The sequence below is a fragment of the Halictus rubicundus genome, chromosome 15 (genome assembly GCF_050948215.1).
Source record: "Halictus rubicundus isolate RS-2024b chromosome 15, iyHalRubi1_principal, whole genome shotgun sequence".
In the NCBI taxonomy this organism is placed as follows: Eukaryota; Metazoa; Arthropoda; class Insecta; order Hymenoptera; family Halictidae; genus Halictus; species Halictus rubicundus.
In genome coordinates, this window is record NC_135163.1 from 10,916,928 (window position 1) to 10,933,957 (window position 17,030).

The 17,030-nt window shown below is 49.1% G+C and overlaps 1 protein-coding gene across 1 annotated transcript in view; it reads right to left on the reverse strand.

The window, feature by feature from the left end:
- Positions 1 to 16,281, reverse strand: part of LOC143361569 (hemicentin-1) — a 374,791-nt gene extending 358,510 nt beyond the window's left edge. Inside the window, exon 1 of the mRNA XM_076801071.1 lies at positions 15,928 to 16,281. Coding sequence (XP_076657186.1) covers positions 15,928 to 16,018 — 91 coding nt within the window. The 5' untranslated portion in view covers positions 16,019 to 16,281. The remainder of the gene's footprint in view (positions 1 to 15,927) is intronic.
- Between the last annotated feature and the right edge of the window lie 749 nt (positions 16,282 to 17,030).

Below are 17,030 nucleotides of genomic sequence, written 5' to 3' on the forward strand. Positions count from 1 at the left end.
ATGTGCTACGGCCGAGTTTGAATCCTGGTGTCTCGTCAGGTTAAGCATGTACAGAGGAAAAGGCGAGACTGTGCGAAAGCGTAGTCAGTTGTATATATTGATATATATTTTGCTCGTACGGTTTAATTAAAAGTAAGTAAGACCAGAAACTAGGGAATATGAGTCTTTGAAACTGGCATTTTATCCAAACAATGAACCAACCTTTTATTTAAAACGTCTATTAATCCTGCACTGATGAAAACCATCCATCCTTCATCTTGTTTTCAGTCATCCTCAAAGGAACATAAAAACAAGTAGAAAACAGCTATTTCCAGATTCAGAACCGGCGAAAAACGACACAATCCATCATTTCGCAGGCTAAAGCCCGCCCCCGCAATAAACGTCTTTCCACACGGGCGAAACCGCGTCGCAACAGATCGTCTCTCGCGAAACCGTTGCGAATTCGCGGGTATTTAATCCGCACGTTCGAGCTGGAACGTGGGGCGGTAATAGACCGGTCGGAGATTTATGCGACGCGTTGCAGCGTGCATTCCTCGGGCCTGCGGGAAACTTGGCTGAAACTTTTTTAAATCTTCTGAAAGCAAAGTTCACTGGAACTATATTAAATATCAATTACCAGCCGTGCAACGCGAGCAAAGGGAGAACACGAGTCGACTAAAAGATATTGACAATCGTTCTCTCTCTCTCTCTCTCTCTCTCTCTCTCTCTCTCTCTCTCTCTCTCTCTCTCTCTCTCTCTCTCTCTCTCTCTCTCTCTCTCTCTCTCTCTCTTTCTCTATCTCTCTCTCTCTCTCTCTCTCTCTCTGTCTGTCTCGCCGTTCTCGGAAGAACTTTGGAGCACAGCTCTCGGGCACACGATGTTCCGCTACTTAATTTCTTGCGAGAACAATGGAACGGCCGCAATTTACACAGGATACATTCTTTTCCCGCGCCATCAATTATTGTAACAGGGACGAAGCTCGCTTTCTGGTCAAAGCAACAACAAAAAAAGAGGAGGATCGCGTTTGGTCGTCGAGTTTCGCGCGTCAGTGTACATCAGCGAGTTTTCATGACGAGGTACGCGACGTTTTGTTTTTCGGGGAGTTTCTTGAAGGAACAATGAGCGATGAGAGAGAGAGAGAGAGAGAGAGAGAGAGAGAGAGGTTCCCGTCAAAGGACAAAGCTCAATTAGCAGCCCCGACGAGGCGTGGTTGGTTTTATTGTCGAATATCAAAAAGAGTCCCAGGAAATGGACCATCCAGCGGTTTACTTCTCGGGAACTGTTGCTTTTAGAAGGCCCTTGTAATTTCGTTCCTTCAGCTCGTATTCCTTCGTTGCTTCTCTCGCACTCTGCGTCTCCAGCCTTCTTTCTATATCATACCTTTCAGCGCCGCAATCAGTCGCCAGTCCTCGGGCTACGATTTTCTTTTTCTTTGTCTATACTTCTCTCTTTCTGTCTTTTTGACCGAGTCTCTCTCTCTCTCTCTCTCTCTCTCTCTCCCTCTCCCGTCCCTCCCTCTCCTTCTCGATTAAATATGTTCGTCCATCTGGCGTGGGCGGCGAGTCGAAAGCAATTTCCGATCGCGATCGACATCGCGTATCGATCGATGCCCGCCAGAGGAATCCAGGAAATCCCCAGGGTTTCGGGGAAATATGGCTCGCGGATAGAGACCGTTCGCAGCTCGGACCACCGCACCGCGCTCGCCGAGCCCCGATCGCTGTAACTGACAGCCATAATTAATGCACCACTTTATTCTCATGAATTTATAATTTTCTGTTATGGTAAATAGTAGCCCGCGCAAATACTTGCACACACGACGCAATAATTTCATTGCTAATTTATTATCGCTCGATATTGCCGGTACACTAACGTTTCGAGGATGTTGCGCAAATATTGCGCGGATCCGCCTACGCGTTACGCCGAATCGTAATTTTCATCGCTTCTCGACGTTACACAAACGAGGATCTTTGTACGTACGAGATACTTTGCTGATGATTGTTTGTCGTGCTGTGTGGTACTGTAGCAGCATCATCGGTCAGCTAGGTTATTAAAGATTGCTATTTCAAATCGTCAAGTATTATAGCAATGCACAATGCTACCTGTGCATTTAGCTACCTTGTCAAAAACTAGTATTAGTAAGAGAATCATGGTACAATGTTGTTTGTCACATGATACCATCTTTTTTTACAAAATGATCAGAGTTGAAATAATCAAATGAAAAATTGTCCGAGAATCGAAGATTCAGAATTCAAATAGTTTATTGGATGCACTGTAAATTCACTCTCGCAAGGTTTGACAGAAATCGGTCTATAGAAGTTGGCGGATATTTTCCGCGAGGAACCTGGTCTTTGATCGTGAAGGGGTTAACGATATTAAGGGCGTCGTTGGTTGTAGGGAATCGATCGAGAGTCGAAAGAGACGAATACGTCGCGCGTCGTCGTCAGTGTGACGGGCTGTCCTTACTGGCCGAGTCGGGCCGAGTCGGGCCGAGCCGGGTGGCCTTTATACCGTTTTCCCCGGGGCAGGCCATGAATCTCCGCCGGCGGCATTGTTACCAGATCGGGAAAAACGAGCCACTAAACTGGTCCGGAATGGCCTCTGGAAGAGTTTCTTAGACCGAGGCCGAGACTCCGCTTCGATATCCGAAGAATGCGGAAACTTTGCGGGGGTAACGAACAAAAACTGAGAGAGAGAGGGAGAGTGAGCCCGGTCGGTTGGGGCCGGCCCCTCGTGTCTCTCTCTCTCTCTCTCTCTCTCTCTCTCTCTCTCTCTCTCTCTCGAAACGTATCGAGAAGATACCGGAACAAGACAGCAAAGAATCAATGACCGACGAAACCCCCCTCGCCGGTCTCAGAGTTTTTGTGCGACGACTTCAAATAATTGGAGTACCTCCGAGACAGGTAACAACGTCGTTTCGACGACGAGAGTAAATACAAAGACCACTCGACGCGATCGAAACGGAAGGGGGATTAGAAGGACGAGAGGGACGCGCGGTAAAGTGTTGGAAAACAGAAGGGCATCTCGAACAGCGCGAAGAAACCCCCAACGAGGGAACGTAAGAGAGGGAGAGATGGAGAGAGAAAGAGAGAGAATCGTCCGGTCGCGTGGATCTCGATACGGAGTGTTCGCCGATGAATAAACTTCCTGCGAAATAATCAAGATCTCGGTGCCTGTACCCCGGAAATTAATCCGTCGTTCGGCAACCGTGACAACCACCCTCTTCTCAGGGTATGGTGACACTGAATTAATTGAGGCTTGTCCAAGATGTAGCGGCAATCCATATCGATCGTGTCTGTCATCAAATCCGTATCAATTTCTTAAGCTACGAAGCTGAGAAATTTATTCTGGTCATCAGAATACGTGTCCAGTCTAATTGTCTTCTCGAAATAATCGACTCGATCATCGTATCTTATCATACTTGATTACACAGCGTAACAGACGCCATCGCAAACGACCGACCGTCAGATCGACTATATCTGAGCAAATGGAACCGTATCGGAACGTCGCGTCGCCGCGTCGCTTCGAAAAAGCAGTGCCCCTCGAGGGAGCCGTTCGAAACTTTTAATCGTGGTGCAGGACTCGTTAATCGCCGGGCATAACTTGGATTTCGTCGAGTGTACCGACGCCCGGCCACGAATTTCCTCGGGTACCTCATCGAACCAAGAACTACTTGGCGTTCGTCGAGGCTCGTCCCGTCAACTTTTCCCGTGCCGTCCAACTCGCACACGGGGCACACGTAATATAACGTATTGATTCCTCAAGGGGTGGGGGAAACGAGGGAAAGGTAAATGGGGCTCTGATATCGATATCGCGACCAAGATCGTAAAATGGAGGTTGGGTCATATTTATACACGGCCGGCCGAATTTTCTAATTGGGGACCGAGAGGCTCGGCCAAGTCCCGGCGAAGGCCGAAACTTTTCCCATCGTGCTACTTTCCGCGGAAGTCGATGCAGATTGTATCGATGTGGGGACGACGACGGTTTGCGGGAGAAAAAGAGACGAAGAGAGAGAGAGAGGGGGGGGAGAGGCTCGTTTTTAAGGGAGATTCGTGCTCGCTCGAACTTTATTCCGCTGCGGTTCGCGCAACCTCCATCCCGGCGGAATCGCGTCCCGCTTATTTTCCGCGAGTCTCGCATTCACCGCTTCCTTTTTGCCCGGCAACCAAGGGATCGGACAAGAGGAAAAATAGAGCAGGAAAGAAACAGAAAGAAAAAGAGAGAAGCAAGCGAGTGGCGGGAGCACCGGCGGAAGGGAACGGAAGCAGGATCGTCTCTCGCTCGCAGGGAAACGACCGAATCTATATTGCTCCTTCTCTGGAACTCTCCGGGAGAACGATTTTTCTATTCCTTTCGCCTGCAAGTTTTCCCTATTTTTTGCCCGGCCGTTTCCTTCCCTGATCCGCGTTACGAAACCTCCAAGAGCTGCGAATCTGCGAGCGAGTTTCACGCCGAGCACGTCGGAAATATTTCGAACGCGCCGCGCCGCGCCGCGTTGCCGCCCCATGCTTTCCCTCGTATCTAGTCATTATGCGAATCTTGCAGAGTAATATTCTACCAGAATCTCTCAACATTCGAACGCTACTATCTCGAAGATGGTTAGACGTAAGAAAAATATAGTACACAGAAATTAGTGTAACGACAGCGAACGAAAAAATCAGAATTTCGAGACATCGGCTCTCTCAGGCAACCGTTCCCATTGTTCGATGGAAATAATCCCGGTGACAGTACCCGATCGGACCGGGCTCTCTGCAGCTCGCGACATATTCGTAAACCGGCGAATACGAACGGAGGGAAACGGAGGCGGGCTATGAATACGTCGTTTCATAGGTGCGAATTATTCATGATGCGTAAGGCACACACCGTTTTCGATGGATCGATGTTGACGGTGCCGTGGCGAAAGCCAACGTAATATGAATCTGGTAATATTGGAGCGGTGGTTGCCATCCGATCGGAACATGGCACCGGCATTTTCGTACTTTGCCGCTGCGCGACGCAGCGCCGCGCCGCGCCGTGCCGCGCCGACCGCATCGCGCTAGATTGATGTTATAGAGAGACTGTAATATCGGCAATCGTGCCGCGGCTTAATATTATACGGAGACTGGTAACGAACGAACGACATTCGACGGGCGAATGTCGGAAACGCGACATCGAAAACCTTCCACCGGCAAGGGAAACCAATTCGTGTCAACTGCAAGGCTGCGCGACTCAAACATGCTGTCTGCGATTAGCAGTCACGATTTTACCGTATCACCGACGTTTCGTTACTTTCTTTTCTTTCTGGTATTCGGAGGATTTTTTAATACGTGATTTTAACGTTGCTTTAACAGTTGATCTCAGTTGGATTTTATGGAATTTATCGACTTAATTTTGCACGTAAATTAATGTCAGAGAAATATTTCCTTTATCGGTAAAAATATCTTATGCTAACAATTAAACGAACACTTTCTACATTTGATCGGTGCTCAAGTTTTTCCAGTTCGGATATTCCTTAATAATTCTCTAATAATTCTTTAATCATTCCTTAATGATTCCTACATAAGTTTAATGCCATTCAACTAAAGAAATTAACGGAACTTTTAAATATAGAGATAGACGACGAGCGGGTCATACATGTCGGAATAATTTTAAATGAAAGATTCAGAAGTAGATTGCCGATAGAAAATAGAAAGACTTGGAATTAAGGAAAGAAGAGAGAAGTCAGATAGAGATAGGCAATCTATTAATAATGTACTCATCGGAAACTTATTGATGGAATTATCAATAACTGTGCTACATTTGGTAGAAGTATATATTAAGATTAGGTTACCTCACCGATAGTGACATATTATTCCGCGATTGAAATTTTCGGCTTTATCGAATAATTCATTAAGAAATCCTACATGTCGGTAATAGATTTTCAGAGTCTATCGACCATTTTTGATGTAATAAATGGTCTAAAATTGATTACTCGAAATGGGAATACCATCTTGAGAAGCTTCATTAAAGAAAGGAGGACTAATTTAGCTGCGAAATGGGGTCGGCCAGGGTTCAAGCAGCCAGGAAGCGAGACGATGATCGCGAGTCACAGTTGTGACTTGTAGGGTGGAGAGAGTGGTGAAGGAGGAGGAGTTAGAGAGGGTACGGTGTATCCGTGGATTTTCGCATGACAATGCTTGGAATATAACGCATTGTGTAAACAGGCAGCGAGGCAATCTGCGAGGCGCACCGTGCGTGAATCCTGGACATTCGGCGACGACGAGTCGGCGTCGGGACGCGACGCGAAGCGACGCGTCGCGGCGTCGTCCACATCGTAATCGTCATCCTCCGGATTCAAGTTGGTTGACGCCGCCTAACCATTGACAATAGGACTACGGCCAGTACGACACCATTATCCGCCTCTCGCGTCTATGACAACCCCATGAATTATGCAGCGTAGCGTAGACGGATACGCGGGACGACCCTCCTCTGTACGCTCACGCGCCGCGAATGTTGTTCCATTACCGAACCTACCGCTGCTTTCAGCCGCACGATTTACCCCCTAACCTCGAGAGTCCGTCCCCTCGATTTATGCTTGTTTACCGATAGGGACACCGTACGACATCCTACATCCTACATCCGATTCTTAACCGTTTCCGCTCGTTCCCCGACTCCCTTGACTTTGTCCTAACAGGAAATACTTCGAGGAACGTGGTTATTCGATGTTGGACTCTCGTCGGTAAGCTTCGTTTTCCGAACACCGGTGGTGTTTGATTTCATACTCAAGCGAACCACGATGGTTCAACAGAATCACAAATCAAAATTAGACTACTTTCTCCTGCAACTCCTTGAATAAATGCGTTCAACTGAAAAGCTCTCCGAGCACAGACTACTAATATTCGTTGGTAGACTACTAGTATTCAGACCCGCAGTAAAATTGCCAGGTTCAACAAAATATCAATTTTCACCCTCGCAAGAGGCGTAAATCTCGAAAGAGATGCCATGCCGATGCCGGTGCGATTCGATCGCGCGGGAATTTATTCGCGTTTATTAAAACGTCGAGCACCGGATTCGTCAGGGACGATAGGGGTGCTGGGTTCAGGTGATCGTCTTAATGGCGGGGTTCCCATGAGTTACGAGCAGGCAGGTGAGCCGGAGGGTATCGGGGCCGGTCACGAATCATCGCGTTTCTTTCCGCGACCGATCTTTGCTCGAGAGGCCTCTGTAATCGGAACGCGACGGTCGTGCGGTTTGTCTCGGATGCTTATCGGAGGGGAAGGGGGGAGGGAGGTTCCAGGTGGCCGGAATGAGCAGGGGGGGTTGCTAATTTTTGAGTTACTCGAGCCAGGCATGGCAAAGAGGGCGGGAGAGAGAGAGAGAGAGAGAGAGAGAGAGAGAGAGAGAGAGAGAGACCGTCCTCATCGTTCTCACGTGTCCCCTTGCCGCGTCGTTTTTCTCCGGGTCCCGGTTCGCTTTTTGCCCACCCTTTAATCGGCACGCGTTATCGCGCGTGTTTCCCGACGATTAACACGTGTTTTTTTCTCTCGAGCTCAGGGCCCGACTTGGACTAGCAAGAGAGCGAGAGAGAGAGAGAGAGAGAGAGAGAGAGCTCGTGCAATCTTCGCCTCGATATCGATCCCAGTACGGGCTGACTTGGCCGACGACCCTCGCTACTCCCGACGCGGAACGCACGGCCCGAGATATCTGATTACATCGCGGAATAGTCACGAACCGAAGCTACGAGTCCGAAGACGTAGCACGAATTCCAACGACTTCATATCTCCGCGCTGTGAATAGCAGTAAGGCGAGGCGAGGCGAGGCGAGGCAAGGCTTGATTCGGTGCAGCGAGGCTTCGAGGCGCGTGCACGCTCCTCTTATCTGGCTTAATAAGTTGATTGCGACGTCTTGCGAGAAGACCAACGATCGTCGAAACGGGCTCTGGCGACGATCTTGATCCTCGCTGGTGGTAATCGAGGCGATTTACGCGCGGAACGATTAAGGGGGACGTAAATGTTTTCGGTAGATTAGGCGAGGCCAACCGCCTCGTCCCGGCCCACAGACCAATTCGCAATTACGGAAAGGCTTCTCTTTCTCTCTTTCTCTCTCTCTCTCTCTCTCTCTCTCTCTCTCTCTCTCTGTCGCGCGCGCGTGCTCTCTCGTCTCTCGTTAGAACGGGCCGATGACCTACGGATAATAATGAAAAATGATACTGAGAGTCGCGTAATAGGCAGTCATTGCTCCCGGCGATAACAGGACGGATACAGTGTAACGTTTGAGTCGATATATCCCCGCAGGATTCTTGCGTGCCTGTTCAACAGCGCTGGTTCCAACGGTCATCCATTTGCCAAATAGATGACTCCTTAGGGACTGATGCTTTTGCCGATCCATGTTACCCCCCTGGATGCGACGGCAACCGACCTGCTAACGATTCCGACGTTTCGTTAGCTAATTTCCTGAGTTCTGGCTTTTATTGCCGGGAACGCTACCGATTAACGGCGACGTTAAGCAACGACAGGTGTCTCCGACGTTCGGTCTCTGCCAGGAAACCAACCTGAGGCTAACGATACTATAGTACATTTAATAGGTGCATGACGGTCTTCGATAGGCAATTCGATAAAAATGCTAATGAGCTATAACGAGCAATTCGATAAAAATGCTGGTAACAAAGGTCTTGATAAAAACGATCGACAAGACGCAAACAGCTTCTGCGAGATGTACGTACAATCGTAACCCGAGATCAACGGCACCGTTTAGCTTAAATTGTTTCGAATCTCGTAGACAGCGGAGCAAAAGAGAATGGAATTCGTCTGTCGCGCGAGAAGAGGCGAGAAGACGACGATGACGACGATGACAACGACAACGCTTTGAAAGAAAGCCGTCTGCCGATAATTCGAGTAGAATCGTGGGGCGGGTATCGACTCGTCGTCGGTATCGTTCTCGCGGGGAAACAGACACTTATTTACCGGTCCGGATTTCGCGATGCAGTGGGGTTGGGGAGGGGATTATTTCATAAAAGCGAATATAGACTTTATTCAAGCGCGCCGACTTGTATCGGATGTCGCGCGCAACCGAGGGACAAAAAGAGAGTACCCCGGTAGTACAGAGGAAGGCGAAGGAGTAGGAGGATGAGGATATGGATGAGGATGAAAAGAAGCGTGCTCTTAGCCGAGAGTAAATTCGTATCCCGGCAGATCTGCCGGCGCGAGATCGGGGGCCACTAACTTATATTTTCTCTCTCTCTCTCTCCCTCTCTCTATCTATCTGTCTATCTATATATCGTTCTTTCTATCTATCTCTCTTTCTCTGTCTCTCTGTTCCTGCCGCTGCTCGTCCTCCTATTTCCACGCCGAACCGAGGCGGAGAGAATCGGTGATAGGAAATAACCTGAAATCGCTCGGCGAGACAACGCCGGAAGCGAAATCGGTTCTGTCGACAAGATTCAATCCCGCCCCCGCGTCAACTCCCGCTGCGAGATCCTTACTACCCCGAGATTGCATGTGTCGACAATACGATCCTCGAACTGTCCGAGGCTGCACGGGGTTTCAAGGACGACGACGTGATTCTCGAGCACCTCCAATTAATCGTCCAAGGGGACACACGATCGATCGGTCGATCGATCGCGCGTCGAGCCACGCCGCGGATCTCTCCGAGGGCGATCGAGAGGCTCGCACCACCAACCGGCCCTTCCAGAGGAGCGTGTCCGCGAGATTCCCGACCCGCTGACAGTTATATGACGTCTCGTTTGTAACTGTCGACGCGACAGGGTCGAGCTTAAGCCCCCGAGATGCGTCCTGCGAAAATCAACCGGCCAAACGGACGACGGATCTAGATACCAAACGAAATATTGGATCCGACGCGTCCCTAGAGCGCAACGGCCATACTCGGTGCAGGAAAAACTGAACGAATCAAAAGTTTCTACGAGAAATGAACGCGTACACGCCCAGATTGTTTCGAGGTAGCTTCAGCAATGCGTGGAATGAAGCTTGAGCATTGCAACTCTTTGACGAGATCTCGAACGATAACAAACACTCTGTTGATCTTTACGCAAAATAAAAATGGTTTCCTTTAATTGCAAGACATCGGCATTTCTTTATTTCTTTTGCGATTTTATTACGTTGTAAGAAGTGTGTTGAACAAGTTCTTTTAATCCTCTACGGATTTTATGCATTTATGAAAAAACTGCTTTTATACTATTTTCAATCGATTACGATCATGAAAATAAGAAGAAAGCGTCTATTTGACACTTGTTTGTTTAATCGAGGTAGAACGGAAGCTCGCAGCAATACGAAAGGAAATTTGCATCGCTTACAGGACGGTCTAGTGCAATAGAAAAGTTACTTCATTTCGAGGGGTGTATTTTCGACTGAATGTAGTCGCGTTTGGGTTAGGGTTTGATTCGAGGCAGCGAAAAAGAGGATCGCGCGCGGTCGTCTTTCGCCTCGGAACAGCGCGTCTTATTTATCGACGCAGAACAATCTGTCCCGGAACAGAAAGAGAAACAGCGGAACGAGAGAAAAGGAGAGCGAGAGCGGTAGAGAGACAGACGAAACAAGGGGGTATTATTGGCAGGAGGAGCGCAGCTCAGGGAGAAGGAAAAAGCGTGGGTCCGACGAGCCGACGAGCCGACGAGCCGACGAGCCGACGAGCCGACGAGCGAGTGGCTCGAGTAAATTAAGAAATGGAATAACCGGGGAAGAAGTCGCTCCGCGCTAGGAAACAGGTTGCGCAAGAGCGTCAGCCGAGGAAGAACTTGGCGAAAAGAAGAGCGAACAGTGAAGAGAGGAAGAGACCGGTGAACAGAGGAGAGAGCAGTAGCAGTGCCGGTGAAAAAACCAGAGAGCGAAACGAACAAGTCCGTGCACAGAAAGGAAACTGCGGCGGATCGGATCGGTTCGTTAAACCTTCCCGGAGAAAGAAAAGTCGACGAGCTCTCGATACGCTGGCGTGCCGGGGTCCTCTTCACCCCTCAAGGTTCAAGGTGGGATGTGTGCCTCCTCCCCCTCTTCTTCTTCTTCGTTCCCAGGTGCGCGCCCCTTGCGAAGAAGGAAGACTCGCGCGGACGCGTCTCGACGTGCTTTCGCGCGCGACAATTTCCGCGGGCCCTCGTTCTCCCAACGAACAAAGAAAAACGAGACCGCATACCGGACACCGCACCTCACCAAGGAGCACGTTGCTTTCGAATGCGGTTCTAGATGAGTAAAACTAAACACGTGAAATATTTCAACCCACTACGGACAATTCATTTCTGGATTATTAAATACAGTCTACAGATCGCTCGTTATCAAACAGTTGTTCCAGGGTTGATAATCAACGGATCAACGATGGCCTTGTGATCAAGGCCATCACACTCGGTGACGGGTACCGTTTTCTAAATAATTATCGAGCTTAAAAATACTTTTTCGGCTGAACTTGCCAATGTGATCCTGTTTCTCCGGTCGAGTGTTATCCAAAGGAGAGGAATAGAGAGAAAGAGGGGAAGGAAAGAGAGGGAAAGAGAGAGAGAGAGAGAGAGAGAGAGAGAGAGAAAGGACTCGACCAAAGGTGGCGGCAAGGGGCCCGCGAAACCAACGAAAACCGAGACGCGGGGTGCGGTGAAAGCCACGAAACTTGCGGCGCGGCTGACTCTAATTTGCGGTAACGCGATTTCGTTGGAGGGAACGCGATTAATTCTCACTCCGGTAAACAGCGTATCTCTGACGCGTAGCGGAGAGCAAAGCGAAGCGGAGAGGCGCGTGTGCGTGTGCGTGCCCGTGCGAGGCCCTACGTTGCCAATGGGAAACGAACCGCCCCCGCTAATGAAAGGACTTCATTATTCCTGCGGATAACTTTATCGATGACACTTCTCGCATCGGTATTTATCCGAGCGGGAACGACGGTGCAGAGAGAACAAGAGAGGTGAGGAGAGGAGAGGAGGGAGGATAGCCGACGAACACGCGCAATAATAAACGATGCCGTCGATAATTGTTGCGTTACAGGAATATATTTACCGTGCATCGCGCGAGGAACGCCACTCTCCCTCTTTCTCACTCTCTTTCAGCATCTCCCTCGTTCCCTCGCTCCCTCGAACTCCCGTCGCCACGTATATCCTCCACGCGATCATATTTTCGACCATTATTACCGCGTCGAGTTATTGCCGCGGTATCAATAATTAATAACGAGCTCGATCCGTCGGTACCGGGCGTCCTGGCGCGGCGAGAGGCGAGAGGCGAGAGGCGAGAAACGCGACACCGCTGCGCGATGCACCGATGCACCGATGCACCGATGCACCGATGCACCGGCCCCGCTGGGAGTGCATCGCGCCGCATTCTGCTCCCGGAAGAAGCTCGGCCCTCCGCAAAATTAAGAACCTCTCCTTATCAACCGTTCTCTAACAAATACGTCAATCGTAATTCTGACGATGATCGCTAGTTGTCGATTTCTAATCGATGCAACAAGTATTTCTCTTCCCCTAATTTTTCTAAAATAATGAACAATTATATTTTCAATTCATATTTTTTTATTTCGCAATCAGGGGTCTTTTAATTGTTCTACAATTTGAAAAGAAAATGATATGAAAACTGTACCCAACCATATTCTAGTGCACAAAGTTTAATATTATCAAGACTGCAATAAATGCCTAAACTGCACAGTCTATTGATAGCTAACCAAACGAATGCCGGCAGCAGCCAGCACGAGGCACAGCAGTTGCATCGGATCGCGTTAAATTGGATCGACGCTTCAGTTTCCGAGGAAAATGGAGATTCCGGCGGTCGCGAGAGGGAAAGGCTCGCGGCGTCCAAGATAGTCGGCGGATCGGCCGCAATCAAACTCACGTCACCTGTCCTTTGACCCTCGCGCATTGTCTTCGACGCCAAAGTTCTCCGACTTGCAGCGGGTCCGTTGAACAGCGCCGGGAATTCGATTAAGCGCCGTGTCCCGTGGCTCGGAGGCGTTTGCCTCGGTCCGCCCGTTCCCGTTCCCGTTCCCGTTCCCGTTCCCGAAATCGCGCAATCGCATTCCGTCGTTACCACATCGCTTTATAATCCGGTTCCGATTGACCAAAAATCAAAACGACCAATCTGGAAAGACCTGTTCAATTTCCGGCCATAAAATACTCGAAATCGTTTGCTTCTGGTTTGACGTCGGAATAACTCGCTAAAAACTTGGAAATTCGCCTAATTCGGGCCGGGCCGGCCCTCTTCCAGGATGCTGTTTAGCCTCTGCTTGATCTCCGACTCGTCCAAAGTCGACGAAAGGCTGCGAGAAGAATATGGGGGACGAGGAAAAGTTGCTTCCCGCTCGGTCTCGCGCCGAGTTTCCAAAGTTGGTGGATTCGAGCGCGAGTTTGGGGGGGGCACGGAGCCCGTTTATCGAAAAGTTGCGACGCGTCCTACAATCGCATAGGTGCACGAGAGCATCATCGCCAGGCCCGGGACATTACCGATGAAACGCTTCTCAGAGAGAGCCTCGTGTGCTCCTTCAACTTGCTCTCGTGCACGACGACGAACAATCATCGCGTCTCCATCGATGTTCCCTGGCGGCGCAATCTGCTCTAAAAACCCCCAATTCTACAATTAAATTTTTACAAAACTTTATACAATAAAATTCGCGACAAACCGACAGGAGAGGGTAAAGCCAAGCAATCTCTAGCAGTTGCTAATCATTTCCATGATTAATTGGCCGTGATTAAATGCCATCTGGATCGTAAGTCGTCCATCGGGGGATCGCGAGGAACGTTGCCAGTGTCTCCGAGGTTTGCAGGGACCGTCGCGTCGTAACGCGAACGATGCGTCGCACGGTGAAATCAATGTCTAACCGAGGTGGTGGAAAATTCAAATCCTACGTATCCGTCAAATTTGATTACACCTAGCTCTGCACTCGACGTCGCCGGGATGTGTACGAACCGTCTTGGGAGTACAGCCGATACAAGCGAGAGAGAACGAGACCGCGTCTCCTGCATGTATTCGGTACATTATATATAATGCCAAGGGAATACGCGTCGTCCCTTCTTCGTATGGACCGAGTCGACAGTCAGACGTCGGTGTCAGTGAGCGCGTAAATCGGTTGCATCACTGCAGAACGATGCGTTACGTTGCCATACGCTGCTATACGCTGGCAAATTTTGTTGGTGGAGAAATAACGTTGGCTAAATTATCGAAAGAAACTTATAAATTATTTGCAATTTTTTTAGTACCTTCTCGATACGTCAAGATTGCAACCGGCAAGCGTAGATAACATTTAAAACGATGGGGCTCCACATTATTAACGACTAGAGTGCGGATATTTGTACAAATTTTATGGAGCTGTTTGTTTAAAATTTGTTACGTGGTTTTGCAGCGTCTCGATTTGAACAAGATTTCATTTCATCGGACAATAATTTCCGCAGAGTGGAAGCAATACAACAATGTATTCGATTTTATATCTCTTCATTCTTCGATTTTCAAAGATTTGTACAATCTAGAAATACAGAAAAATCCCCAGTCCATTAACGACGCGGTGTTCTTTGTTTTTTAATAAATAAATTCGATGGAATAACCTGGACAGAACATGTAATATCAAGTTTTTTCCACACACGAGGTTTCGTTACCGAGAAAACCGAGATTGAAAATTATTGGTAAAGCAACCGTGTCTGTTTATGGCTGACCCTATCTACTTTTTGCGAGCACTCAGGCTCGTGTGTACGGAAATATTCGAAGCCTTGCACGAAAAACTGTTCTATTGGTATTTTGTTATTAATTAAAAATTGCTACTCGAAGCGAAGATAATATCGTTGGTATAACCTATATTATTCGATCGTTATTTACACTGTCGTAATATATTTTATGAGCAAACTTTATGCGATTGGTTATTTACAATTCGATTGCTTTATTCATAGAATCTAGATTAAAACAGAGTTGAATTTTCTTGGCCAAAAAATTCGGTAGAGCGAAAGGAAACCAACGTTGCACTTCATTTCATAATATCCCTGATCTTTCAATTTTTAAACATTTCTACACATTATAAATGAATAAGTGTCCTCAGTTTTGTCAATCCATTATTGTACCGATGCATGCTTTTTCTTCCTTCTAATAAATCAATTCTAAAAGATGCATAGAAAATTGTTGGTTATTTCACAGGAAGATTATATGTTGTTGTTTTTTCTTTTTTCTTTTTCTTTTTTTTAAATATTTAATATTTTTTTGATTTTAATATTTTATTGGTACACTAACCGTGTCTGTGTATGGCAGACCTTATCCACTTCGGACTCTGGCGCACACGCGCGGTGGGATCCGATTTTCTCGAGGACGAAGCTCCCGTATGATAAAACAGCGTTCCGTATTTTCGGATTATTTTTTACCCGTAGAATTTCTCGGTTCCCGGCTACACCATGAATACACCGGGCCGGCTTTGCGTTCGAACGCACGGGACTCCGATTCGTCGATTTATTACGTACGTACATCCTGCCGAAAAACTACAGCGGTCGCCTGGGGCGAATCTGCGTCCTAGATACCGACGAGTCTGGTAAATAAAACCGTCGGGGAAATAGTAGCGCGAAAATACCGGCGGGGTACACCGCGATTTTTCCCAGATTTTTCGCATACGGACGTTCGACGACGAGAGAAATTACTCTGCTCGTTTACGAGAAAATTCTGTCTGGCCCCGAAATCTAGACCCTCCGGACGGGACAATTTTCCCTTCAGGCACCCTACAGCTAAAAGTCTAAAGTGTCTCTAATTGTCAACGTCGTTCCTACTGTCGGCTCAATTATCTCCAGGGAAATTGTTATCCGGAAAAACCTGCAACTCGGTTGAAAAGAACTAGTTTCCTCGACCACTCATTTCCTTCCAACGAATCTACACTCTTTGCCAGCACACTTCCGGTCCCACCGCGATGTTGACAAACTTTCTGATCCGCGCGCAACAACTTCAGCATCCGAGAAAAAGGTCGCGCGCGCGCGCGCTGCCGTATATTTCGCCGGTGGTACACGAGTTTGAACTAGAATCTAGCAAAGAGGATCAACAGAAGAAGACTCACCAGACTTTTCGTCGACGGCGGTGGCGATCCCGGCGACGTACGAAACAGCCTTCGTTAGTACAACGAACACCACCACTGGTACACTCCACATGTTCACTGGTTATTCCTGGTCAGTTTCGGCGACCACGATCCACGAGCCTAAGGCGAACCTAGGACAATCCTCGCAGCGAAACTAAGAGAATCCTTGCAGAGAGCCTAAGGCGAGGCTATAGAAAGCCTGAGGCGAGGCTGAGGTTCGTCAGGGGTCCGAATCCTCTCGAGATCCCAGCTCGTTAGAGTCCTCGGCTCTCGGGTCGGCTCGCGTCGAGTGAGTTTAGCGCGGTGCACGGATGGTTCGCGATCTTTCGCGCTGTAGGCTCGCTCTCTCTCTGGTCGTCGGCGGCCTATCTCGGCATGGCTGGCGCGCCGTGCTCGTTTTCGGAACGGCAGGAACGTCCATGGGCTCGTGTCCCTCTGGGCGACGCGCAGGAACCCGAGAGCCTAGCGCTCAGCACCACGACCAGCAATCGCAAACGCGTCGACGTTCGCTCCGGGCTGATCCTTCGGTCCCCTATGATATCCTGTCCTGTGGTGCTGGTCTCGCTCTGTGCCGAAAGTCACCTTGCGCTTTTGGGACCTGCCGCGAGTCGCACCTAACCTAGCTCTCAGTTTGCGCTGGGCCTCGTTCGGCTAGGTCTCGTCTCGACTCGTTCGCTAAAGTCGCACACCAACCCAGCCTGCCCACGTTCAGCCAGTAGCGTTTTCCCCGGTTAAGCGGTATAATTACCAGCAGGACACTCGATGCGACGCCACGGCACGACACGATAGGATATATCCCCGTTGCGCGCCCGGTCCGCTTGCTTCTTTTTTCCGCCTGCCTTTCATCCACTCTACGCCCGTTATTAAAGCGTCGGACACGCGTAGTAGCCTCCGGCCCGCTAGAAAACCTGGCGCACTTTCGATCTAACCGCGCGCCGCTGCTGCAGCCAATAACCTGCAACGACGAACATGATACCCGCAATCACCGGTGACCATGGTATGTCCACCGAGGCCGCAGAATTTACCGCGCCAACGGCCACCGTCTCGTTCAGAAAATAACCCCCGCGCGATACAGCGGGACACCG